Raw genomic sequence first — 26,843 nt, 5'->3', positions numbered from 1 at the left:
TTTCCTAGAGCTGCATCTTTTTATCTGTGTAGCATTTCCTGGTCATCACCTTGACCATTCACGTTCCCATAAATAGTTCTCATCCCCCTGTTGTGTTCTCAAAGCTAATCAATTAATTGAACTCACTATGTTAGTTCTTCAGAATATCCTTAATTCAGATACATTGCCTGAGTGATTTTGGAGTTTCTTGACTACCATTTTGAATAATGATTATTGACTTGAACCACATACTATAGCCAATACAATAGCATTGGAAGTGGGTGAGACTGGTAGTTTTCATTTTCTCTCCCTACTTCTGAAGGTTGCTAAGAGTTACAGAAGGAGTTGTAGGGAAAACTTAGCTGACAGTTATACCCAGTATATATTAATTTTAATGTTCATTTAATTCTTTTCTGACTGGCTTAGATATGGTATTGTATCTTTTAATTCTTAAAAGTAAACACTGTTTCTTAGGGAGGAATAAAAGAGTCCCCTGTGGTTTTATTTAAATTGTTGGCCAAAGAATAAAAAAATCTTTCAGTGCCTAATCTCTCTCATGTTGCTTGAAAAAGTCACCTTATAAAATGAAGCTGTTTTCTTATTTTGTTTCAGGTGTATGGTTTCCCTGTAAACCAGCTTTTTGACATGCTGTTAGAAATCAGAGATCAGTATAGTGAAACTTTGCTAAAGAAGTGGGCAGGTATTTTCAGGTGAGAAATGATCTTTAGTCGTGTGTGTGTGTGTTGCGTGAGCACGTGTATTTGTGTATGTGTGTACACACGTGTTTATACAGAAGATTTTTCAGATGTAATAAGCAGCAAGTATATGTGGCTTATATTTTCTAGCTGTGATCCAGATTATAACTGAGAATTCAAGTAAATTGTATTGATGTCCCAAATAAAATTCTCAAGATACCCAGCCTTAGTGTATTAGTGTCTACTGTGTGGGGAGTCCCCATATCCCATTTTCGCTTTTCTGTTTCCTTGAATAAATGTCAGAAACTTGGTTCATACCATCCAGATCTTGTTGTGCTTCTTAATCTGTTTTTTTTTTTTTTCTTTTTTCTCTTAGAGGATCATGCTTAGTCTATGGCTCACTTTTAACATAGTGGCTTTTGAGTAATTTAGCTTTTTGGCAACCTTTTTGGAAGATTCACTTATGTGATTCATCTTCTTTCTTCTCCGCACCCAGAGAAGAGACCTGTTACAATCTCATGTTTGAAGCATGCTATTTAAACAGTTACTGCAGCATGCATACAACAATAAGAAAGTTACTGTATCACACCTCCACTTACAAATGTCTCCTTGGACTGTTTTCCTGGCACACACCCCACGTCAACTGACTTGTTTCTTCTCCTTTTAAACCTTTACTGCTTTACTTAGTGATCTTCCTGCCTACTGCAAGACCTTTTCCCCAGATCAGCTTACCCTGCTTTCAAATTCTTATAGCTTTAAGATATTACATTTTCCCTTTAGTCTTACTCTTCACAGTTTATGAACATATCACTGATAATTGTGTAGTGCATCTCATTTGAATATTAATATAATAAACATTTGTATTTCTAAAAAACAGGTTTATTAATGATATAATTTTATTTAGGGGAAGTTTATCTCTTGAAAATTAGCAACATGATGTATCCAAGGTCTTAAGAGCAACTGATCTGATGCCTTCAGTAAATTTCTGTTTTGATTTTGGTAGTATGGTCTCTGTTTTTAGAGAACCTCTAGTCTAGTTAAGGAGTCAGACCCAATGGATGAAAAAAAAAAAGTCATCCTTATTATAGAGCAGTAGATGAAGTAAAGGGACATAATTTGAATTTATTATAGAACTTGCTTTTCCTCATCTGCCAGTTTTGAAAGTTAAAATAGAAGATCTATTATAGGATTAAAGAACATAATCAAATATATTTAATTTTTTGAAACAGAGCAAATAAAACCTCTTTCCCTTCTCCAGGGCTACATTCTTTTATTGTTTGCCTTAAGACTTCAACACGTTGCCTAAAATTTTCTCTCTGACCTGTAAACCTAAAACATTGTGAGGTCATGTTTATTATTGTGTTCCATTTGTTTCAGAATGTAATTTTCTTCGTCTTCTTTTAAAGATGTCCTTACCCGAATTCAGATAGCTGCATTGCAAAAAGAATAGAATAGGGGCTGGGAAATGTTAATTTTGGGTTGTGGTATGTATACAACCATTGAAATTCACCTGAAATTACTTGTGATCACCGTAGTGATTAACCCCCCCATTCTTTCCTCTCTGCCTCCCTTCCTTCTTTTATTTTCTTTATAGAAACATACTTGATTCCGACAACTACAGTCCTATACCAGTAACAAGCGAAGAGATGTATAAGAAGGTGGTGGGACAATTCCCATTCCAAGATACAGAGCTAGAAAAGGTAAGGAGTACTTTAAAATAAACTCCTCTTATCTGGCATCCTCTGCAGCGTTTCCTAGTGTCAGTCTCATCAAATGCATTACTTCTCACTCAGTGGGTTAGAACTCCAGAACATTTTCAAAGGATGATTTTGGGACTTAGACGAATAGGAGTTCCTGTTTTGGAGTCCTGTCACCTCTGAAGTGTTTGGAGCACTGCTGGGAGTGTTCCACTTTGACTTCTACTTTGAAATACTTGCTTTTATTATACTGTTAGGATATTTTCTCCTCAAAATATACAGTGAAATATATCCTTCATGCTATAAAATTCTATTGGTTTTGACAGTGCCTTGAGTCTTGTATGTACTACCACAATAATGATACAGAACAGTTCCATTATTCCAAAAAATTCCCTCATGCCACACCTTCTTAATCCATCACTCCCCTAACCCCCAGCCTTTGGCAGCCACCAGTCTGGTTGCTCTCCATCTACTTTTGCCTTTTCTAGAATGCCTTATAAATGGAATCACACAGTATGCAACCTTTTGAGACTGGCTGCTCTCACTCAACATAATACTTTTGAGATTCATGCAAGTTGTTGTATATATCAATAGTTCATTCCTTTTTATTGTTGACTATGTACCACAATTTATTTATCCTTTGAGGTTTTGGAGGACATGGGAATTATTGTTTAATTTATAAATTATTCTTTTTAGAGTCAGGAAACTTTCAGAAATATTTTCTAAAATTTGAGGGCTTTTTCTTTAAGAAAAAAAAAAGCCACAATTGGAAGGAGAGTATAGCCCAGTGGTAGAGTGCCTGCTTAGCATGCACAAGGTCCTAGGTGCAATCCTAGTATCTCCATTAAAACAAACAAGCAAACAAACAAACAAAAAACGAATCCCCCCACACCCTCAAAAAAAAGATAAAACAAAACAAAACAAAACAAAAAAATTCTAGGTTGTTTGGCACACAGTTCACAACATGGAAGAAGATTTCTTTTGTGTTTTAATTAATTTTTAAGTATTTTCATTGTATGCTGATTTGTGACTTGTTTTCATTAATTTTTGCCTTTACAGCAACCATTTCCAAAAAAGTTTCCATTCTCTGAATTTGTGCCAAAAGTTTACAACCAAATTAAAGAATTTATCTATGCCTGTCTGAAGTTTTCAGAAGATCTTCACCTAAGGTATAGTATGAAACAATGGAGATGCAACAGATATTAAGAGTATGACTTTATATACATAAATATTCTAGAATACTTTTTACATTCCCTTCAGCTCTAATTTTGAGAGTCTTAATACTAGCCTTTCTCAGTACAGCGCTGGTTTGTTTATATAGTCATGGTGAAAGGGAAAGTTGAAAACTCTTGAATAATTTGTTTTTGTTTATATTACTTACCTTATTCTCTACTATTTTCTTTATAAATTTGCATTTCAACACTTTCTATTAGTGAGAATTACTAAAAAATAATGGTATAATATACTAGCTTTTGCATTCTATTTGATGAAATTGTGAGGTCAGTACAGTAGTACAGTAGCAGGTAAAATCCTTTGGAAATACCCTTTTTCCAAATATTCTGTGGACTTATTAAAGGACTCCATATCTCCTTTAATTTAAGTTTAATTATTTAACTAGCATATATTGAGCGTATTTATGTACCAGATACATCCTGCTTTTTGGGGTTGCAGAATTAATGGAATACTACTCAGCCATAAAAACTGACAACATAACGCCATTTGCAGCAACATGGGTGCTCCTGGAGAATGTCATTCTAAGTGAAGTAAGCCAGAAAGAGAAAGAAAAATACCATATGAGATCGCTCATATGTGGAATCTAAAAAAAGACAAAAACAAAAACAAAAACAAAAACAAAAACAAAAACAAAAACAAAAAAACAAAGCATAAATACAAAACAGAAATAGACTCATAGACATAGAATACAAACTTGTGGTTGCCAAGGGGGCAGAGGGTGGGAAGGGATAGACGGGATTTCAAAATTGTAGAATAGATAAACAAGATTATACTGTATAGCACAGGGAAATACACACAAGATCTCATGGTAGCTCACAGAGAAAAAAATGTGACAATGAATATATATATATGTTCATGTATGACTGAAAAATTGTGCTCTACACTGGAATTTGACACAACATTGTCCAATGATTATAAATCAATAAAAAATTTTAAAAAAGGACACAGTGGGATAATAGACTTGAAAATAGACAGTTAAAATATACCATAGTAACTGTTGTAATATGTAGAGTGTGCTTTCAAAAATGCCAAGAAGAACATTTAATTCATCTTAAAGGATCTGTGGGAGATTCATAGTTACCATGACTGGTTTTCTAAAAGAACCTCCTCTTCTCAATGAATGGTTACATTCACCCAAATTAGAAATCTGAGAATTGTTTTCAACTCCTATTTCTATTAATAGCTATTTTTCTTAAAAACAGGTTTCAGACATTGGACTAAATTTTATAAACCCTTTACAAATATGTTATTACACCTATAAAACTCAAAGTAATACTTATTTATAAGATACTAGGAAGCATACTCCATTTTTATAGAGGAGGAAAGTGAGGCAAAGAGAGATTAAGTAACTTCATCAAGGTCTCACAAGGAGTTAAGTTTTAAAGCCAAAATTCAAATCTAATCAACATCAGGATCAACAAAACAATTTCTGCCATGTTTATAAATCTTATTTTTTGGCTCATATTATTACATCCCTGTTTTACATGCATTCTCAGGTAGCTGTCATACTATTTCTTTGTGGTAAGTACTGATTATTCCCATTTAACAAATGACGGCAGTGTTCGTTTGTAAATGAGCCTCTCTAAGTTTAATTATATTGTTTACAAATAATAAACAAAATTATTTTGATTCTTTTTTTCAGGGTTTTTTTTTTTTTCCTTTAAAATTTTCTCTTCCCAGTATAGCTGCTTTAATTGATGTAGTCGTATTTGTCTTGGACTATTTAAGTAGTCTCTTAATTGTTCCTCCACCTCTAACTTTACTTTCCCAACCATCAATCCTTTCTTTCTCCTCGTTCTATTTTGTATGTCCTCTAGAGTAATTTTTCTAAAAATCGACTGTTATCATTTAAATTTCTTCTCACCTTTTCAGGGATTCCTTACAGCATATAGGATAAAGTTCATACTGAAGCCTGATGCATTTGTCTGTCTGCCTCCTCCCTCTTCCCTTGACCTAGTCTCCCTGTGCTTTTTCCAGATTCATATCCCAGGATAATTTCCCTGTCATCCAGTGCTTCAGTCATATCAATCTATTTGCTGTTTTATGATCATAACATGCTATTTTATATTTCTCTGACTTTGTTCTTGACCCTCTCTGTGTTTGAAATTATTTCTTCTAAGGTATGTGTGTGTATATACATATAAATGTGTGTTTGTATGTAACTGAAACACTATGCTGTACACCAGAAATTGATACAACATTGTAAACCAACTATACTTTAATAAAAACAAAAAAAACAAAATTATTTCTTCTTTCCTGAACCTCGTGACTCACTTCTAACCATCCTTGAAGGTTCAGTTTAAACATTATGTGCTGATTCCTTTTTGAGCACTTCCTTCCCTGATGGAGTTGATCTACTGACTCCTTTGTGCTACTTCTGTACCTGTGAATACTATCATCACAGCTCATCTTAGATTTTATTGCTTTTTTTGTATCTTTGTGTTTCTGTGTGTGTGCTAGACTATAGGCTTCTTTGTTGATTGATTGATTGATTGATTCACCATATATTATGTGTAATCTATTATTTGTCAGATAGTGCTTGGCATAAGGACAATTAAGATGCTGAAAATATGGTCCATGTCTTCAAAGAGTACCTAATCTAATTGAGGAACTGAACAAGTGTTATGATGGAAATACACAGGAACAGCGTAGGAATCAGATCTGAGACAAATTGAGGATTTAAGTAAAGGTCCTTTGAAGGGTAGAAACATTTTAAGTTTTGTTCAGCACAATATCCTCTGCACACAGCTTAGTACATTAAAAAAGGAGAAATGAAAGAAAGAGAAAGAAAGGAAGAAAAAAGAAAGAAAGAGAAATAAAGAAAAAAAAAGAGAAAGAAGAAAGAAAGAAAGAAAAAGAGAAAGAAGGAAAGAAGGAAGAAAAGGAAAGAAAAGAAGGAAGAAAAAGTGAATGGAATGTATGGTATGCTAGGCAACTCTGAAAATAAACATTTGGAAAATAGTTTGGGTAACTTGTTTGATAGAAATTCTTTCAAAGTGAAAAATGAAACATGAGATTTGTACAATTAATTTATTCTGTTTATTGAAAATGAGGTTGATAGAAACATTCTCTCTGAAATGAGATTATCTTTGGAAGTTATAAACCAAAACTTTTTTAACCCTTCAAATGGCCACCATCAAATGACGTGTTACCAGCGAATGGTCTCTGGGTACTGTTAGGTATGTTACAGTATGTAAATTACTACAAGTTAATTGCATAGTGATTTTTCTATCCTCTTTTGTAGGAAACGTAATATGGTTAAGGGATAATGTGAGTAAATTGTTCAGAATTCTTTTTATTGCTTGATATATTAAGTTTTTGCCTGAAAACTGCCTTTGATAGGTTTGACGTTGACAATTAAAATAAATATTCAATTTGTTGGGGGTGGTGGAGATTTATAGTTACCTTTTACCCTTTAGTTGCCATTGACCTTATTTCCATGGGCTACATTTGCATTATAACCTGGAGTGACAGAGATCACTTTGGCAATCATAGCTGTCATTGTAGAGGTTGTAATAAGGGATATGAGACATGATATGTATAAAAACAATTAGCTCCCTTAAACACGAGGCTCTCAAAATAAGAAAAACAGCTGTATTGAGATTTTCTTGAAGCTTTATGGGTATTTTTCTCTTAAATCAAACTTTCATTTTTTTCCTAGCAAGAATTTTCTCTTTTACATTGAACAGCAGTTGCTGAAAAGGATTACAAATATTGAAAAATATGTAATTGTATGAATTCTGAGGACACAAAACTCTTTTTCTTTGAAAGTTCTTTTTAAAAAGAGCAAATAAATGGCATTTCTTTGGTAAAATAATATCCTACTATTTGCACTTGACTTAATAGCATACACACATATGTATATATACACACAGGTCTTTTTTTAAGTTATAAAATTTGATATCTGTAAAGAATTTGGGAGATATAGAATAGCACAAAGAAAGAAAAACTTAAATGACCTAAAACTTTACCACATTAGTAGCTACTCTTTATATAGGGGAATTTCTTTTCTTTCAGTCTTTCTTCTATGTGAATGTATATACAGCCCTTTTTTATTTTAAAGCAAAATTGCTATGAGATACTTCCGCTTTGGTCTACAATGTAGAAAGCTAGAAAGAATATTGCTTCCTCCCTAACAAACAAGATAAACTACAGAATGAAACCTTTTCTGGAACCCATCAGAGTGCTGAAGTTACAGGGTGACCAAGTACCTGGGAATCCAAGTTGAGACTGGCCCCTCTCAGGAGAGAGTGACAGGACACACAGACTCCCTCACCTGTGGCAGAGCAAGGATAGCTATCAGACAGGTGAGAAAGAGGAGACTGACTGAAGTCTTAATGGATTACTAACATCTTAGTTGGAGCTAACATGTTAGTATAGAATCCCTATTTGTGAGTCCCAGATCCAGGAGGAATTTAACTCATTCATACGTCCTTTCCCATGGACCTCCACTGGGTGCTCATGAGAAAGACTAAGAGCTGGGTAAGAGATCAGAGAAAACCATCAATGACCTTACAGGTGTGGAGGAGGGAATGAACCACTGCTTTGAGAAAGGCATGAAGCCCCACCCTCCTGGTTTGTACCTTTCACTCATACAGACCAAAAACTTGAGTGAAAGGCAGCAAACTCTGTTTTTCTGCAGAGCACAGGAAAAGATCCATTGTCACTGTGGGGAGGATTGAAGAAAAAAAGTCTTTTTATCCCTAGAAGAAGGGCAGAAAACAGCCCTGGGCTTAGGATCATATACCAGTATTATTAGAGGTCTGCTAATACTGGCAGAGAGCATACTGCAGACACAGTGTGGAGTTTGGCTGCTATTAGAAGGTAAGGCGTGGATTTTGAGCACCTCCACCCCTTAGCAGCAGGATCTACCTAAACTGAAGCTGTCCAGGACAACAGAGAAAGTTCTTTGATTTCCACTAATAGTCTAGTAAGAAGTAGATGACAAGAGGCAGCAATCTACCCCTAGGTGATGGGCAAGAATGGAGAGAGAGAGAGATCAGTTCTGTACTGTAGGCACACAGATATAGCCGAAAAATGTGGATGGTGCAGAAACATTATGAAAAACCCTCTGGGACCCCAGCACCCACACATAGGCCCATGCTGTCATTAGAAAAATTTGAAATCTGTGAAGTGGTGTAAGTAACCATAGCAACAATAGAACTGAAACCCAGTTCAACTCCTGCTTATACTAAAGGCCCAACATGAGGAGAGAGATGGTCATTTCCAAATATGAGTACTGTTACCTCAGCCACTACTGTTTTTCTTACAATATCCAACCTTCAATAAAAAATGTGACACATGTGTTTCATTTTTTGCATAAAAAGCAATTAACAGCAACTCATTGTCAGAGGACAGTGAAATCAACAGAATCAGACTCAAAAGATGACCCAGATGATAAAACCGTCAGTTAGAGACTTAAAAGTATCACATGCATGAACAGATAGGGATTTATAGCAGGCAGATGGAAGGAGTCAAGTGGAAATACTTGAAATGAGAAACAGTTTTAGAGGTAAGAATTCCTTTGAATAGTAGACTTGAGACAGCTGAGATATGGATTCAGTGAACTTGAAGATAGGTCAATAGAAGTTACCCAAATTGACACATAATGAGAAAAAAGGGTGAAAGAAATAAAATGAAGTATGCAAGATCTCTGGGGAAATTTCAAACAGTTTAATTGCGGTTCCAAGAAGAAGACAGAATAGGCAAGAAGAAATATTTTATGAGATAATGGCTGAGAATATTCTCAGAATAATGACATGTCAAAACAGAGACACATTTTTTGAGAACCCCATCAACATAAACAACAAAACATTAGCAGCAACAAGCAGAGAAAATGCTTAAGCATATCGTATTCAAATTCATGAAAATGAAAAATAAAGAGAAAAGTTTGAAAGGAATTTTGATTAAAAGATATTACATTCAGGTATAATATTAAAAATTACATCAGACTTATCCTTAGAAACAATGCAAACCAGAGAAAATGTAATGATATTCTTAGAATACCTTGAGGAAAAAACAAATCAAGCCCAAATTCCATAGGCAGCAAAATAACTCTTAGAAATGATGGCAAAGGAAATTTTGTTATCAAGTCCAAAGCTGAGATGATCTGTTGCCAGCAGAGCTGCAGTATGTGAAATAAAAGGAAATTCTTTATACAAAAGGGGTAATAATAATATAATAATAATATAGACAAATAAAGAAATGAAAAAATAAAGAGCTTTGGGAATGATAAAAATTAATTTGTAAAACTTTTTTCGTTAACTTTTTTGCTGATTTATTAAATGTTTTAGGTTGTACAACATGATTTTTTTAAGGCATACAATGTGATGATTTAAGGTATATATTATGAAATGATTACTACAATTAAGTTAATTAATATATCTCACTTCACATAGTTAACATTTCTTTGTTTGTGTATGTGATAAGACCATTTAAGGTTTACTCTTTTAGCAAATTTCAAGTATACCATATAGTATTATTAACTATATTCACTATATTGTGTGTTAGAGCCTCAGAACTTATTCATCTTATAACTGAAAGTTTGTACTCTTCAATGATCATTGCCCCATTTCCCCCATCTTTTAGCCCCTAGTAACTACCATTCTATTCTCTGTTACTATGCGTTTGATTTTTAAAAATTCTACATATAAGTGAGATCATATAATACTTGTTTTTCTGTGTCTGGTTCATTTCACTTAGTGTAAGTTCCTCCATATTCATCCACGTCGTTGCAGGTAGCAAGGTTTCCTTCTCTTTTAACTGAGGGATATTCCACTGTGTGTGTGTGTGTATCAGTTTTTCTTTATTCATTCATCTGTTGACAGAAATTTTGGTTGTATCCATATTTTGATTGTTGTGAATAATGCCATAGTGAACATGGGAGTATAAATATCTCTTTGAGATACTGATTTCATTTCCTTTTCTCCACACCTTCGCCAACACTTTAATCTCTTGTGTTTTCCTAACCATTCTGACAGGAATAGGGTAATACCTCCTTCTGGTTTTGATTTGAATTTGTCTGATGATTAGTGATGTTAAGCATTTTTTCACACCTGTTGGTCATTTGTGTGTCGTTTTTGGAAAAATGTGTTTCCAGGTCCTTTGCCCATTATTTAATTGGGAGATCGATCGATCGATCTATCTATCTATCTACCTACCTACCTACCTATCTATCTATCTATGGCTTTATATTTATCTTGTTATTGAGTTGTATTAGTTCCTTATATGTTTTGGATATGAACATCTATTCAGATGGTAAATTTAAATTCAACTATAGCAGTGTTCCATATGTGCTTGAATAGAATGTGTATTCTGTACTTGTTGAGTGAAATATTCTCCAATTGACAGATTAAGTTTGTTAATAGTATTGTACAGATTTTCTTTACCCTTCTTTTTTTGGGTCTCCTTTTTCTGTTAATTACTGAGGAGTGTTAAATTGTCCAAGTATGATTGTAGATTTGTCTGTTACTCATTTTGGCTCTCTCAAGTTTTGAATCATTTACTTTATTTATTTCTTTTTTGAATCATTTACTTTAAATATATCTTTTTAAGTTCATACACAGGATTGTTATATCTTGTTACAGCCATCCTTTTAACTTTATGAAATGTCCGTCTTTATCTGTGTTAAAAATGAAAATAATCTTAATATCTACTTTGCCTACTATTAATATAGCCATAACTTTTCTGGTATGCATTTGTGTCTTCTATTACTTACAACCTTTACTTCTTTTTTTCACATAGTATTTTCAAGTAATTTTAACATTAAGGACAAATTTTGAGAATGTTATGATGACCTGAATACCCTTTTCCCAAATTAACCAATTTTTGAAAATTTGCCATATATGCTTTATTGCTTCCTCCCTCCCTCCTTGTATGTCTCTCTGTATTTGTGTGTGGATAGTATTATAAGCCCTTATGATTTATAATAATTTTGATTAAATGGTTAAGATGTCATCTGTTTTCTCTGTATAGTTACCATCATCATTTTTTCTTCTGTAAAAAGTAATGTTTGTGTTTGTGTTGAAATACTTTGAGACTGTGTATTTATTCTGTTAGTTATCAGATGTCCCTCACTTCTCTCCACCTTATAGTATACATTAACAATTCTTACCTGAATCAGTTTTTTTCTCTGATAATCATTAATTTATGCTTTTTAGTTTCTTGTGTATGTATTACTTGGCCTTCTGTGTTAAGGAGTCCTTGCCCGTCTGCCACTATCTATCTATCTGTCGTCTACCTATCATTATATCAGACTCATGGATTCTTTCTTCATTCAACTGGGTCATTCATTTACCAGCCTTATTGATTTTGATTCTCAGATTGTCCCAGATGCAGCTAGTGCGCACCCCTTCATGCTGGTTCCTGGGCCTTGCTGATACACTCTCCTCACTTTTGGGGACGTTTCCCTCCTTAACCATGATAAGAAGCTCTGTTCTTTTTAGTGCTGAACCGAAACCCCTTGCAAAATTTGCAAGATTTCTCTCTGATTTCTTGCACTACTACCACCATTTTTTTAATGGGACAGATTTCTGAGGGGGAGAATTATTGTGTCAGTATATTTATTTTTGGTTGGGGGCTCTTCCAAGATTCCAGTCTGTAATAGCTGCCCACACTGTAAATGGTTTGGCTGATTTCTTTTCGTCCTACCAAAGCCTCTCGGCCTATGACTGTTTCACTCCCTCATCTATCTGTACCCAGATGAGGCAGTTGGCCTTAGATACGAGAATGGCTGCTACACTTTGCTCACCTTTCAAGGGCTTGTCCTAGTATGCAGTTTAATTCAGTTATACATTTTTTTGTGTTCATTATACTTTGTTAACATTAAAGGAAAATATAGCTTATAGCTTAGACCTAGCTTTCTTATGGTTTTGAAGGTTGTGATAGTGTTTCTTTTTCTTTTTTTTTTTAACATTTTTTATTGAGTTATAATCATTTTACAATGTGGTGTCAAATTCCAGTGTAGAACACAATTTTTCAGTTATACATGAACATCCAGAAGGAACCCTACTTCAAAATGACACTTGCACCCCAATGTTCATAGCACCACTATTTACAATAGCCAAGACATGGAAACAGCCTAAATGTCCATCAACAGATGTGATAGTGTTTCTTGATCTTCTACATCATATCCAAGAGTGAAACCTCTGTGAGATCTCCTTAAAGCACAGTAGAGTTATATAATAAGTGTAGATGCCATAAGAGTGATTAATATCAGGCGCGCCAGATTATTTTGGGCATTTGTGTTAATCATACCGTATAATTATGAGTTCAATATATGAAGGTGGGAACTACGACTATTTCTTTCCCGTTGTAATTTCAATATTCCACCAAGACAATGCCCAGCACCTTATATATTTTTGGAAAGATGTATTTAAATTCAATAATATTTTTGGAAAAGGTGACAGTGGACCAGAGGTTATTGGTCAATTAAATATATCCTTATGTGAACTCTGTAAAAATATTTTGATATTTTTTTTTTCCTAACTGAATTTCCTATCTGAATTCCTTGCATTCTGTAGTCTTATTTCAAATATTTTTCTCTTCCATGTAGCATGGCAATGTAGTTTGCTTATATATATTTAGAATTTTAAGATTTTTAATCAGACTATACCAAACTTCTGATTTTATTCTGTAGGAAGAGAAATCCATGAGATGAAATTTGTGGCCATTGTCCCAAAACAATAAATTATTGAAAAAGAACTGTTTATAAATCCTTATTTATAGTTATTTCTTGATAAAGAAGTATCATTACAATGGTAACTTTATCATTGAAGAAATGTTTGTCTCAGAAGGATATCTTTTATAGAAAGCCATTTTGAATGATGTTTTCACGGGCTTGTGAAGGATATGGAGGCCTAGAATTTCATTTGTCGGTTGCAAGACTTTTTAACTTTGCATATAAAGATAATTTTGGAATCATTTCTTTATGCCTAGTTTCCTTTACTGAATAGAATCATTGATCACTTTTGGAATAGTAAGGATTATACAATATTTATGCAGAATTAAACTACTGGTTTAATTAAACCAGTGGTTACCAGTGGGGAGAATGAAGGATGGGGACAAGATAGGGGTAGGTGATGAAGAGGTACAAACTACTATGTATAAAATAAATAAGCTACAAGGATATATTGTGCAGCACAGGGAATATAGGCAATATTTTATAACTTTAAATGGAGTACAATCTTTAAAATTTTTGATTCATTATGTTGTGCACCTGAAAGTAATAAAATATTGTAAATCAACTATTCCTCAATAAAACAAGTCCAAAAAAACCAATATTGGCTTGAAACCTTTATTTTGGAATAAGAGCTAAGTAGACATATGAAAGATGATGATATTGGAGCAGAAATATCTTTTTTTAGGGACTTTTATCAACGAATTATGCAGGGAGTCTACTGAGAGATCAGGTTGAAAAATTATAAATATTAATCTCTGAAGGAACTTGGAAGTATCGGAGAAATAATGGTTTCAGGATGTGTAATTATATTAGAGAATCTTTATCTACCCTAAGAGGCAGTATAGCCATGTGTTTGAATGCTACAGGCTTTAGAGCTGGACTGCTTCTATTGAAATCTGTTATTATTATTATTATTATTATTATTATTATTATTATTTTGCTGTGTACTCACTGTGTGACCTTGAGCAAGCTAGTTGACTTCTCTTTGCCTGTATTTCCTCATCTGTGAAGTAGAGATAATGAGAAAAACTACTTCCTGTGGTTATTGTGAAGGGTAAGTGAATTTTGATACATTAAAATACTTAGAATAATTTCTGGTATACAATAAATGTTATTTCCTGCTGTTATCATTATGATGGTGATGATCATTATTACTGCTACGATTACTATTATTATTACAAGTGCCACTGACACCTTGTTTGTATGCAAAATAGTTCTCCTACCTGGTATGACCGACTCTTGACACTTCCTTTTCAGCTCAACTGAAGTTGATGACATGATTCGTAAATCTACAAACCTGTTGCTAACTAGGACTCTGAGCAACTCTCTGCAGAATGTCATTAAAAGGAAGAATATTGGACTTACTGAGGTAAAGCTGCTCTTACTGGAGGCAGCTAAGGCAGTATGTGAGCAGATGTCCTAAGCTCTAGGGCTTGTGTGTGAATTGATTATAACTTTCTGTGTGGTCTATCGTGTTCTCCCTTGATGGACTCATTGGTGAAATTGCAAACTAAATCCCTTGTGTTTTTCTTTCCTCACCTTGGAGGAATCCATTATTTTTTTGGAAAGGTCACTTTTTTTCTCTCATTGTTTTCACTAGCTGAACTGGTTTTCCTTTTGGAAGTGGTTGGGTTGAATTTGTGTTATCTGCCACTGATTAAGTAAAAGAAATGTTGGTTGGGGAATATAGTCAACATCAGGGCTGTATCCAAATGAATGGCAGTTCAGATACAACATACGGCACCCATTTTGCCAGCCTGTCATTGATACCAAGGATATTGGCACTCAGACTCCTTGGTTAGCGTTAGACTCAGATTTTGTTTCTGAGATACATCAAGTGTATGAATTGTAAATTTTTCTTTATTAGCATGTAAGCCTGGGGATTTGGGATTGAGGAAACCTGAAAGAAAGGCAAACGTCACGTTTCTGTGGAAGCTTCTACAGTCTCACAAAAGGTGGAGGTGCACCGTACATATGTTGAGAACGGTATCTTGGCAAACTGAAGATTTGGCGCATTGGCGTGAAGTCCTAAAATTTAGAACGATGTGAAGTTTCCTTTCTTTTAGAAACCCAGGTTGTGTGGGAGCCTCAACCTGCCACTTTATGGAAATTAGGGGGCCAAAAGTGAGAGCCTGGAGGAATTTTTTTCACAGGTAAAGGGCAAGGCTGTTGGCCATCTGTTTTGCCTATAGAGGTAGTGTCATTTCAAAGTCAGTTGGTCTAGGAAAAACTGACATTTTTAGATATCCATTGTCAAGGTCTGTAATGAAAGGCAGTAAGTGGTTAATGATACTGACCCATAGGTAAAGACAGCTGGAAGCCAGGTGAGCATCTACTTCTGATTTTGGAGTGATTATTTCTTTCACTGTGTTGAGTTTTTAAAATACTGTATTATAATGTAGAACATTGGCAGTGATTGAATTCTACTTATAATAAACTTTTTTTTTTTTTTACAATTGACATTATTGTAATTTGACATTATTTAGGACCACCCCCTTATTTTGCAGAGCTTCCTTTGTCTTGCCTAGTATAGAAATATTCGGTATTGCCTTTTTGTGTGTGAGAATAAGCTAACTTCTTTTTGTAATCAGGAACACTACAAAAAAAGGGAAAGTTGGAGTGAAAATTCGGAAGTCCTCCTGCTTTTGTTAGAATAGATACTGTTCTCCTTTTCTGAGTTCCAAGTAGGACAGGGAATTTGCTACTATTTATTTTGTGTACTACTTCTGTATTATAACTCTTGTTATTATTCTTCTTACTCCATTTGATTTAGCAGTCTCTTAAAAAACCTTGGTATTTAGTTTATTTATTTTCTGTTGATGTTGACTTGCAGTATTGTGTAGTTTCAGGTGTACCAAAAAAAAAAAAGCCACTTAAAACAAGTAGCATATCAGAGACATGGTGTGATGGAAACAGCTTTAGCCTCAGAAGATTCTGGATTTTAGGTGTGGTACTCATTTACTGTGGCATCTTGGGAGAAGATCTGACTCCTCAGTTCTTCCTTTTTTCTGACCCCCTTGTCCTTTTCAAGGGCACTGTACAGATGAGGTACAGATAGGAAGAAGCAGTAAGAGCTTATCAAAGAATTCCTGGCACCATTTCAGTGAATGCTAAATGTTATTTCTAAATCACCAGATCTTTTTAGGCAAATGTACTTTCATTATCAAAATCTTTGCATATGAATGAATGAACACCCACACACATTTATTTGCTATGGCTATTATGGTGGTGTGTATCTGTATAGACACATAATCAGCGATTTTTTTTCATCACCAACCAGTAAATCTTTGATAACTATTTTCCACCTCTCATGAAAGAGAAGACATTATATCATTCTTTATAGGTAACTGAAGTGATTTCACATGTGGAATTATCAACGTTTGTGGAACAATCTATATTCTTCAAAGTCCATTCACAAATATCACCTCATTAAGTACAGTAGCATTTGAAGCAGGCTGTGCGTATGTTATTATTCCCATTTTATAGAAGGCATAGTTAAAGTTAAACGAAAATGCCTAAGCTAGCAGAGTGATAGAAATGAGACTTAAGTTTGGGTTATTTTTTTCCCATACTTACTCACTTTTACTTTAATGTACTGCTTTCCATATTGTTTTAGTTATTTCATCATAATGAAGGTAGAGATTTTTACAGGAGGTCCATAGTAACATGGAAGTGTTTCTAGTTAACAGGGAGCAGACATCCACTCAAATGATAGCAGTAGTATAAGCGGTCAGAACCCACAGAATCCTATTTCAGGTTGCCAGACGATATTTTTAGTGCTTAGAAGTTCCTACAAGCCAATGTCTGTCTGTCTGCCTGTCATGTTTTGAGGCTGTATGGTATCTCATCTCTTATTATTTTTTTCTCTCCATGTGCTCTCTGTATCCTGGCTCCCAGGCTTTTCCCGTGGCTCCTTCACTTTCCCATGTTGAGCCAGTCCAGCATTCCCTTTCAGTTCTCACACCTGCTGTAATGTGAATGCCTTGTGTTCTCAGACGTTAAGTGACGCTCTCTAGTTCAGTCAGCAGGTGCAGCTGTTTTCCTATGGCTGCTTCTTCCAGGTCTGTGAGGGGAAGGTCAGTTGAGCAGTACTTAAGAGTGTATGTTCTAAAGGAGACTGCCTGGATTCCAGTTTTTGGCTCTCCCCTTAATAACCGTTTTCTTGGGCAAATTCCTTGGATTTATATCTAAAATGGTGATAATAATAGCATATATTCCCTAGGATTGTTGTGAAGATTAAATGAACCTGTAGAGTGCTATGAGTAGTGCCTGGCATATATAGCAAATACTCAATGCACATTGTCTGTTATTAAGAAAAAGGTCTAGGCAGGTAAACAGTGGTTGTCAGGGCTAGTACAGAGATGGATGTTTCAATTAAGAAAAGTCAGAAGTTAGAATAAGATATCTTAAGATAAATGATTTTTGAAATTAGCTTCACAATATTTATTGAGTGCCTAGTGTATGACAGGCACTGATTTATGTCTTAAGGATAGATAAGTGATAACAACAAAAGAGATTCTTGCTTACATTCTAGTGGCAGAATACAGATAATAAATGACAAGATAAATAAGTAAATCATCTAGTGTGACGAAAGGTGGTGAATACTGTGGAGGTGTGGAGTGTTTGGGAACTCTGCAACTCTTTTGAACTATCCTAATGATATGTTTATTTAAATTAGAAAAGTTAAAGAATAGAAATAGAGAAATTTCTGACAGTGATTATATGACAACTCTTTCAGGGAATTTTTTTTATTGAAGTACAGTCAATTGCAATGTTTTAGTTTCTCTTGTACAACACAATGTTCCAGTCATGCATATACATACATATATTCGTTTTCATTTTTTTCATTAATGATTATTACAAGATATTGAACATAGTTCCCTGTGCTCTACAGAAGAAACTTTTTAAAAAATCTATTTTTACATATAGTGGCTAACATTTGTAAATCTCAAACTCCCAAATTTATCCCTTCCCACTCCCTTACCCCGGTAACCATGAGATTGTGTACTGTGTCTGCGAGTCTGTTTCTGTTTTGTAGTTGAGTTCATAGTGTCTTTTAATTTTAATTTTTTGGAATTTTGTTACAAAGGTAAGCAAAGAAATGAGGCGGTAGCTGGTGGGAGAAGTAGATTGATTAAAAGTTGCTTTTTTTTTTTAATAGGAAGAGTGACAACATGTTATTTTTGATCAGAGTGAGTAATAAGTTGCAAAAAGTTGATGATGATGTAGGAGAAATGGGGAAACCTCTGGAGTAATATGCTTGAGTAGGAGACAGAGTTTAGAATCTCATGCACAATTAAAGGGATAGGTTTTAGGTAGCGTAGGGTTCACCTCTGGTAACAGATGAGCATCAGAGTATGTGGATGCAGATGGCAGTGTTTGGATATATGTTATGGTGCCAGTCTTCAAATGCTCAGTTCTCCCAGTGAAAGAAAAGTCTTCAGCTTAAAGTGAGATCTAGAGCAAACACTGAGGTTTAAGGGGAGAGAAGGTATCTGTGAGTGTGTGGAAAAGTGATTAGTTCATGCTCAATAATGCGATTGTTTCGTAGCATTAAGTGCCCACTTTGGCTAGTAGATCTGAATTAAAGTGAGACTAGCCAGCGTGCTTATACATTTTCTTAAGCCATCATAAGTAGTAAGTCCACACATTGATATGAAATAGCTCCCAGGAATTTGGTATATTTTACACTCAATACTTTATTATTTGTATTAACATTTATGTTTAATTACTTGTAATATATTTATTATTTCTTTGATATGACGTTGATGTTATTATTTCAGTTTGAAGGTGATGAAAGGTAGTAACTTTGCTTAAGGCCACCCAGCCAGCAAGTAATTTGGAAATAAGATTTGAGATAAGTTTCGATTTTCTTTTAAAAATAAGATTTGAAGTAAGTTTAGAAATAAGATTTCTTTGTTCTAAACCTTTGCTTTTGCACCACACTAATTTAAAATCATCAGTATCCTGGGGAGAAAGGAAATAAACCACCAATTTATTAATCTCAGAATATCAGAGAATTAGTTAAATTTGAAAGAAGGTTTTAAGATGAATCAAAAGACACTGTGCTTCTTTGTGAAGAATGTATTGATAGAAAAGCTTAAGCTATAAATTGGACTAAAAAGAATTTATTACAGATGATAGAAATACACCTTGTCGACTGAAATAAAATGCACAACCTAAAAGTTGAGAGTTATGTTTTATTCAGTGGACAAAACTGAGGACTCAAGCCTGGGACGCAGCCTCTCAGATTGCTCTAAGAGACTGTTCCACCCAGGCAAGGGAGAAGCCAGGATATATAGGAGGGTTTTTTTGTAACAAAGACCACATAGTCAATTCATCAAAAGATTACTGTTAGTTAAAGAAAGCCAGATATCTCAAGTTAAGGAACTTAGTGCTTTTTTTATCTACGGGAAGGTGCAAAGGTCTGGGCTCATTGAAATCATTCCTCTGATATGCACGTAGCTATCTTGGGCCAGTATCTTGTTCTTTCCCACCTTGAGATCCCTCAGTGGGGACCATTGGTAGTAGCTGCAGAGGCTGGGCTGCCTGCTTGTCTGCATCCTGAGTTTCCTCTGCTCACTCTCGGGGAGGTGGAGGGGTAGAGGTAGTGGGTAGAGGGTGGCCATAACAGGTGATAACTTGATGGACACAGCTTTCTTTGTTTATTGATGTGGCTGGTAATATTTTTCATTCATAATCTTCACATTATTTAAGCCCCTCCCTACTCAAGTGTTATTTCCTTAAGGAGACCTATCTCAAAATAGCTCAGATCTACCGTCACCATGTAACTCCTTACCCTCCCTTCTATTTGCAGTGCTCATTACCATCTGACATTATACTATGTGTTTATATATTGTATGTGTTTACCGTAATCTCCATGAGGCCAGGGACTTTGTCTTGTGTATAATTGTAGACATTAGTATCCCAGTTTCTTGGCACGTGGGAGTTCTTAATTAATGAAAGAGAGAAGAAAGGAAGTAGATAGGCAGGTTCTTATGGTAACATTAAAGAAATTCAGAGGTCCTGTTAGTAACAGCATATTGAATATTTATATTTGTATGATTATGATCTGAATAAATGGACAATGCTTTGCATTCACCCTTTATTTTTAACATAGTCTAGATTGATGACGTTATGGCTCTGTCCTGGGTTACTTATTTCCCACATACCATTTGTCTACATCCCCTGTTGTTAACAGCAATAATATTGCTAATATTATGTTAAAACATTTTATACATATGTCTTGTCACATATAAGCTTTGTATTATACCTTTGAATTTGGAACCAGTAATTCCAAATATTTTAGTATTTTAGGGATTTGCCTTGGAAATGGTATAAAATGAGTAGTTGACATACCTTGCTGGGGTAAAATGAAGATAAAATTCCTTGATATTAGGGATAGCTTATTTTTGTGAATGAGAGCCGAGGCTGCTATTTAGTTCTTGCAGATCAACAGCTGAGAGGAACTGGTGGTGTGGCGAGGTGTTATGTTCCTGGTTTGGATTAGACCACTTGGAGCTTGAGTATACTGAATTCTTTGCTTTGGGAAACAAGATAATACTGATGCTAATATAAGTAGATGTGTATACCCTAGGAGTAATTTTTAATTGGAAATTGACTCCTCTTCTTGGAGTTTAGGGCTTAGTTTTGAACTGTTGAAGACATTTTCTTTTCTGGAGCTTGTCAAGAATATAAACATCTATCTGTGATCATTGATCAGACTCTGCTACCATGTTTGAAGCAGGGTTGGAAAAGAAATGACTTCTGCAGCCTAATCTGTGCCTTCCCCATTAGATTCTCTCTGATACCAGGAAAGAGAGACAGAAAAAAGTTCCGCTTCTTAATGGTTTTTAACTTAAATGACTTCCGCCATTTAGTTGTGAGAGGTGTTTGCTTTATAGTGTTTTCTTTTTTTGAACCGTTCTCATCGAACCTCACTTTATATAGGACATAACCAATATCTTAGTATGTTGTTAGCTCCATGTCCTTGAAAAAATAAATACAGTTTGGATTGCTGCATTGATATATTTTTGTAAGAGAGTGGGAAGTAGGGGTTAAAAATATCAAAGGAGCTCAAACTCTGATGGAAGTTGATATCTGAAATTGCTTCATTTCATCCTTAAGTTCAAAATTATCCCCAAAGCATGTGGCTTCACATTTGTAAATGCCCTTGTAAGGATTTTGGTTAGCTGTCATTCAGGAGTAGAGATCACTTAGACCTCATTAACAGACAATATTCCTTTTGAAAATGACATGGTATCTACAGTAATCCTAGAGTGTTTTAATAGTCTATTCTATGCTCAGCAATGAAACATTTCAAAAGTGACTGACAGCCAATTGATGTAATTCATGGTGATCTTTTGTGTTGACAGATCTTTAAAAAGTCATGGGAAATTACTACTGTGCCCAGTGAAGCCGCCTCCTTTTTTTTTTAACTGCCAATATCCTGCAAAACACGACAATTTTCTCTTTGACTGCCACTGTTTTTTTATTTCTATAACATGACATGATTCCTCCTTATTATTAGGATTTCTTTTGATAGGTAGAATGTGTTCCCTGTAGGTAATGCTGATTTTTAAATAGAAATTTTTCAGTTCTCCAAGTTAACTCTCTTACTTTTCTGAGTTCCGTATCGAGACAACTTTGCCATTGGCCACCTTCCTACTCATGAAGAAGAGTGATTTAATGTAGACAGTTTAAATTTTTTATATGATTTTAGTCCTCCTCTGAAGAAGAAACATGTTGAAAGGAAGAAGTGAGAAATTGCTTTTTGGGGTGGATTTTTTCCTAAAGCATTCTAAAGATAAAAGTCTGATGTTTGGGGGTAATTTTATGGGAGACAGTATCTGTGTCCAAAACTCTGAGTCTCCAAATTCAAACTGTTGAATGAATGGAAAGGGCCTTGTCATGAATATGAACTTGTGTGATGAGTTGTGGGGAATAATACAGAGATTTAGCCTTGTTGTTGCCCTGACTTTTCATCTTTGCTGGAACTGCATCCTGGATCTTTGACCTTTGTCATCATGTTTCAAAAGTAGCTGTTTTCCTCAGATCTTCTGACTGATCCTTAAGGGGGTTGATGTTACCTTTGTCTTTACTCCAATCCATTTCTAAAGTATTGTCGTTACCAACTGACATTCTTTTAAAAGAGTGAACTGTGTGTTTAGTGCTGTGCTGGGTGCTGTTGAGATAAGAATGCACTTTCTGATTATAGTCCTACTAATATTTTTGTTTAATGTTCCACAGTATAATGCAGTGACTTCTACTGAAACATAATTCCATCTTTTAAACATTGTTTTGAAATATCATTTGATTATGAAAACGTATAGTACTTTTCTTCATCTTCAATTCCAATTTCTCCCTTGTGTCTACCTGCTCTCCCCTGGCTTACTATCTCACTGGACTAAAGGAAGGCTTGAGTTCATCCATAGCCTTATACACCAAAACTCCCCCTACCTGCCACAGCCCCATCACTAGATGTATTCTTGTGGAAATGAAGAGTTAAAGATGCAGAAAAGAAAGACAAAAAAGGGTTCCATTACATTTTTTTCTTTATATTTCTTTTAGACTTGGGAGTATGAATAGCTTTTATAGTTGAAATAAGTAGTAAGTATCACTCCTTTTAAAATTTAATTTAATGTTTGTAAAGAGTAGAATCAAAGCATAGAGAAGTCTAGTTGGTGGCAGACCGTGAATCTGATAATTCTGCTTAATTTACATAGACACGCAGCATTCCACGGCTGCCATCTTTGCTTATGCCAAAGACACTGTCAGAAGTCATTTAGATGAGTCCATAATTTGAAGGTAGATGACTCAGATCTGAATCCTGCTTTTTATGTTATGTGATCTAAAAAAAAAAAGCCTCATTTTTGTTTCTCTTACAGCAGAATGGAAAGAATGATTATGCCCACTTACTTCTTTAGGTTGCTGGGAAGATAGTGTAAGAAAATAAACTATGAAGTGCTTTACAAACTTTAATTCTCTACAGACAATAATAGTTTCTTCCTCATTCTTCTCTCAGGGTAATTTATAGATGACTTTGCGTTGTACCAGACTGTCTTTAAGGGTCTCTTCTGTAAGAAAAGGAAAATTGTATTAACAAAAGAATACTTAATCTTCACAGTAACTCTGTGTCGAAGAAATTATTACTAACATTTTATAGGTAAATAAACAGGCTTAGAAAAGTGAAGAATCTTTCTCAATATCAATAATTTTTCAGTACTTAATCCCTAGTTTCTCTGACTTCAGTGCTCATGTTCTTTCTTCCATAAACTAATGTAGTTTGTTAATATACTATAATCTATTCCAACTTTTATCTGTTTTTGATGCCTAATTTTAAAACTTCATTGTGCCATTTCAGTCATTCTTGTTCCTTTAGTGAGTTTATTTATTTCACTCATTTGGCAATTATTTATTGCCAGGGACTATGCTAAACACCTTCAGTCTTTGATCTTAGTCTAGTCTTTTTTTAAAATTTTTATTTATTTGTTTGGTATAGAAGGAAACTAGTTTAAAATAATGACAGTTACTCCTATAGTAGTGAGAAATACAAGATGCTTTAGAAAGTCAACAAAGGCTTCATAGAGGAAGTGCTTTAACATACGCTTTGCAGGGTACAGATGGCCTCTGTCGCCATACCTTTTGTTTTTCTTGTATCAGCACATTCATACTGAGCCATTCATCCTGGGGTGAATAATCAAATGACTCTTAACACGTTCTTGCTGTTTTCTAGCTTGTCCAGATTATTATCAATACAACACACCTGGAGAAATCCTGTAAGTACTTGGAAGAATTCATCACCAACATCACTAATGTGCTTCCAGAGACAGTCCACACCACCAAGCTCTATGGCACAACAACTTTTAAGGTGAGAAGTCCCTGCATGACTGTAGAACTACTTCTGGTGTGCTGGGCATTCTACCTGACATGGCTTTGTTTCTCCCAAGAAGACCATTCATACAGAGTCTTGAGAATAAGTACTTATTTCCTTAGGAAAACAAATACCAATGCTAATTTTGGGGTATTTAAGCTAAAAATGTCTACAACAGTGTCCACTGATCTTCCTTATGTTTTGCATATGAAAATGGCTATTTCTTCAGTTGACCATCTGGCAGTCAAGAATTCTTAAGTATGGTCTAGATAATAGTGGTTGTAGCGGAAATCAACATCAGTTAAAATGCTTTATTTAGCATCATCTCTTCTCTATGTCCTGTGTCCAGTTTTTTTTTTTTTTTCTTTTCTTTTCTAAACTTACTTTTTAGGGAGGAATTTCTGTCCCTTGCTATTGTAGTTAGCAATTTTATAATTATCCCACAAGGTTACAGCACTAGTTTTGATCCAGTGTTGGTTCAAATGGGAAAAATGACGTGAAAAAAGAATTGATAGCAGATAAGTTTCTGGAGAATAAATGCCTTAATATTAAAGAGCCCTAGGAGACTCCTTTATATTGCCATGTGAGTTTTACATAAATATTAAGGAGAAAAAGTAACAGGACAACATCGTAAACACTAAAATGGTACGTTCTGACATAAAGACAAATGTGAATGTTTTGCGGGGTTTTTTGTTTGTTTTTATTTGCTTATTTTAGTTTTGAAACAAATCTGTGTCACCCTTTTGAAATTCAGAAGTTGATGTTAGTTGTAAACTTGTAGGTTTGAAATCATGATTTATTTCCACTGTTAGCTACTTTTTCCTATCATTTTATCCTCTTTCCTTATTTACTGGTACCTTCCCTTGAGAGTAGATTTAAGAGAAGAAATTAAATTTGATTCATATAGCTTATTAGATTTTATGAAATTTAAAAGTTATTGGTGTGATCTGTTCTTTTTCTGTTGTAAGAAAAAAGAATGAAAGACCCTGGCCAAAGCAGTCTTGAGAGAGAAGGACAAATCTGGAAACATCAACACTTCCTGATTTGAAATTATATTATATAGCTGTAGAAATCAAAATGGTATGGTTTTGGCATAAAAACAGACACATAGATCAGTGGAACAGGTTAGAGAGCCAAGAAATAGACTCACGCATAGATGGTTAATTAATTTATGACAAAGGAGCCAAGAATATACAAGGCAGAAAGGATAGTCTTTTCAATAAATGGTTTTTTGGAAAACTGGACAGTCACATGTGAAAAGAATGAAACAGGATCCCTGTCTTACACCATACACACAAATCGACTCAGAATGGATAAAGACTTGAACTTAAGACTGAAATAATAAAGCTCTTAGAAGAAAACATAGTGGGTAACTTCTTTGACATTGATCTTGGAGGTGATTTTTTGGAGTTGGCACCAAAAGCAAAGGCAACAAAAGCAAAAATAAACAAGTGGGACTACATCAAACTAAAAACCTTCTGCACAGCAAAGGAAACCATCAACAAAATGAAACAGCAGCCAATGGAACGGGAGAAAATGTATGTAAATCATGTATCTGATACAGAGGCTAATATCTAAAATACATAGAGAACTCATACAATTCAATAGCAAAATACCAAATAATCTGATTAAAAAATATTCAGAGGAACTGAATAGATATTTTTCCAAAGAAGACATACAAATGGCCAATATGCAGATAAAAAGATATTCAACATCTCGAATCCTCAAAGAAATGCAAATCAAAACCAGAATGAGACATATTACCTCACACGTGGTAGAATGGCTACCATCAAAAAGACAAGAGATAACAAATGTGGGCAAGGTTGTGGAGAAAAGGCTACCGTTGTATGCTATTGGTGGGAATGTAAGCTGTTACAGCCACTATTGAAAACAGTTTGGAGGTTCCTCAAGAAATTAAAAATAGAACTACCGTATGATCTGGCACTTTTGCTTCTGGGTGTATATTCAAAGCAGTAGAAATCATTATTGTGAAGAGTCATGTATACTTTCATGTTCATTGCAGCATTAGTTACAATAGCCAAGGTATCTAAATAACCTACGTGTCCATCAACAGGTGGATGGTTAATGAAAATATTACATATATTCTCCATATGTGTGTGTATGTATACATATGTGTGTGTGTCAATGTATATATGTGTATGAATATTATTCAGCCATGAAAAATAAGGAAATTCTGCCATTTGCAACATTGTGTATGGACATTGAGGGCATTATGCTAAGTAAAATTAGCCACAACAGAGGACAAATACTGCATGGTATCTTTTATATGTGGAATCTTAAAAAAAAAAAAGTCACTAATACAACATTATAAATCAACTATACTTCAATTAAAAAAAAAAAAGTCAAACTCATCAAAACAGAACAGAAAAGTGGTTCCCAGTCACTGTGGGAGTAAGTTTGGCAATTGAGAAGTTGGTAAAAGATTGCAAACTTTCAGCTATAAGAGGAATATGATCTGAGGATCTAATGTAAAAACATGGTTTCTATAGTTGATAATACTGTATTGTAAAACTGAAATTTGCTAAGAAAATGAAACTTAAATATCCTTACCAAAAAAAGAGTGAGATGATAAATGTGTTAAATAACTTGAGATGGGAATCCTTTCAAAATATATATGCATATCAAGTCACCACAATGTATATTTTAAATATATTATAATATTATTT

General features: G+C 34.5%; 1 protein-coding gene across 4 annotated transcripts in view; it reads left to right on the top strand.

Annotated features, from left to right (window-relative positions):
• The window catches only part of EXOC6B (exocyst complex component 6B), a 532,267-nt gene that overhangs the window by 288,615 nt on the left and 216,809 nt on the right, over window positions 1–26,843 (top strand). For all 4 annotated transcript variants that reach the window (XM_032497821.1, XM_006176112.3, XM_014551873.2 and 1 more), the window contains 5 exons: window positions 592–689; window positions 2,269–2,374; window positions 3,431–3,540; window positions 14,541–14,652; window positions 24,019–24,153. In XM_032497821.1, coding sequence (XP_032353712.1) covers window positions 592–689; window positions 2,269–2,374; window positions 3,431–3,540; window positions 14,541–14,652; window positions 24,019–24,153 — 561 coding nt within the window. The remainder of the gene's footprint in view (window positions 1–591; window positions 690–2,268; window positions 2,375–3,430; window positions 3,541–14,540; window positions 14,653–24,018; window positions 24,154–26,843) is intronic.

This window comes from Camelus ferus, chromosome 15, assembly GCF_009834535.1.
Source record: "Camelus ferus isolate YT-003-E chromosome 15, BCGSAC_Cfer_1.0, whole genome shotgun sequence".
Taxonomy (NCBI): domain Eukaryota; kingdom Metazoa; phylum Chordata; class Mammalia; order Artiodactyla; family Camelidae; genus Camelus; species Camelus ferus.
Note: the sequence above shows the minus strand (reverse complement) of the source record. Positions and strands in the feature narration are given on the sequence as shown.